General features: G+C 51.5%; 2 protein-coding genes across 2 annotated transcripts; both read right to left on the reverse strand.

The window, feature by feature from the left end:
* Nucleotides 1–222: 222 nt before the first annotated feature.
* PPTG_19900 (hypothetical protein) lies at nt 223–1,173 on the reverse strand (the record flags this gene model as incomplete). Its single annotated transcript, XM_008918557.1, has 1 exon — nt 223–1,173. A coding segment is annotated over one exon (951 nt), but the record flags the coding sequence as incomplete, so codon positions are not given.
* Nucleotides 1,174–1,311: 138 nt separating this feature from the next.
* PPTG_24793 (hypothetical protein) lies at nt 1,312–1,465 on the reverse strand (the record flags this gene model as incomplete). The annotated part of the gene is made up of 1 exon (XM_008918558.1): nt 1,312–1,465. A coding segment is annotated over one exon (153 nt), but the record flags the coding sequence as incomplete, so codon positions are not given.
* Nucleotides 1,466–1,581: the final 116 nt, after the last annotated feature.

Below are 1,581 nucleotides of genomic sequence, written 5' to 3' on the forward strand. Positions count from 1 at the left end.
GCATTTCGAGATCAAATATTTTCCATCGTTCCCAACGAGCCATTGCTCTCATAATCATGTACGTAATATGCTTTACTTTTTCAATACACAAGCCATATGTACGGGGGCAAATCATGTATTGTCGTCACCGTTCCCGGATTGAGGGCGTGGTGAGCGGCACCACAGAATAATTGCTCAGCACGGATTCAATCTGGGTTATCAGGTCGTGGTCGTTTACCTCGTCTAAATCATGCGTCGCGATAGTCCTCTGGCCGAATCTGGTGCGAGTACCGGATAGTCCTCGTAGCTGTGGCTCATCCAACGACCCAATAGATTAATTTCCAGGCTATCCGCTTCTCCACTGAGCAGCGCCGATGCGCCTCCGATGCGAACCGAGTGGGTTGCATACTTATCGGGTGAAACGCCTACGTTCAACGCCAGGGTCTTGAATGTCCATGTCACTTCTTCCCCCGTAAGATTCACACACAGGTACTTCGCAGAACTGCATCCAAGCTCCTTCCTGGCTTGCTGTAAATGATGCAGGGCCTTCGTGGAGCAGAACACCTTGTCTCCTGTGGCATGCATAGTTCTCCACGCTCCGCGTCCAAATTGATCGTTCTTTGCGCCCGCTAATCCGATCGTAACCGCCACCGCCTTCTTGTAGGGAACGCGTTCCCCCTCTCGACTGGAAAAGTACGCGTTGGAAACCTTGAGATAGAACGCATGTCGACCCGACTCGACTAGCAAATACTCCGAACGTCGCAGTAGGAAAAAGTATGCCAATAAGACGGCTCCCCACAATAAGCGACTGCGGGGCCGAGTGAAGTCGAGGCGCCTGGAAAGTAATCGGTAAAACGCCTGTGTAATTTGGTGCCTTTTTAATAGCGGATCCGATAGCCTTTGAATGCCGCGCATGAGAACGTCGAAATCTGGAGAATGTTTGATTTTGGTGCCTGCGTATGTCTTGTGGTACCACCGAATGCTGGGCAACTTCAGTTGAATGGTTCCGTACTGGTTACCACGTTGTTTTGTGTGCCATCCGTAGCACCAACAGTATATCGCAAACAGTCCAAGCTTAGTGCTGTTGTCCTTCTCGTCCGTCGAGAGCCATCCGACCACTTCATGTACCGAGCGAATTTTCGCCACTGCTCCCAGTGGACTCGATAGGTAGTTCTGGTAGTGCTGGCAATGGCGCTACAGCGCAACACTGATCCCAAAGTCGAGAGAGATTCTCGTAAGGCGGCGGCACCGATACTCAGACGACCAGTTAGTCCACGATTTATATAACGAATGGTCAGTGCTCCAGGCTCGGGAACCCGCATCTGCCATCACGTTCTCCACTCCAGGCACGTGCCGTGCCGTGCACACCAGAGAATACTGAAACTCCGCTAGCGAGAGAAGACGGTTGTAGATTTGAGCCAGCGGCTGCCTGCTGCACTGCCTCTGTGTCCATGATACTGCGCTTGCATTGTCTATCCAAAAGCATACGTGAATCGGTCTGCGGTCGAACTGCTTTTCCCACACCGGTCCCCAAATAAGAGCTGCGAGAACTCTACTTTGTAACTCTCGGACGTTAATCGAATTAGTCGATGCATCGTTTCG

The sequence above is a fragment of the Phytophthora parasitica genome, assembly GCF_000247585.1.
Source record: "Phytophthora parasitica INRA-310 unplaced genomic scaffold supercont2.230, whole genome shotgun sequence".
NCBI classification, from domain to species: Eukaryota; Oomycota; class Peronosporomycetes; order Peronosporales; family Peronosporaceae; genus Phytophthora; species Phytophthora nicotianae.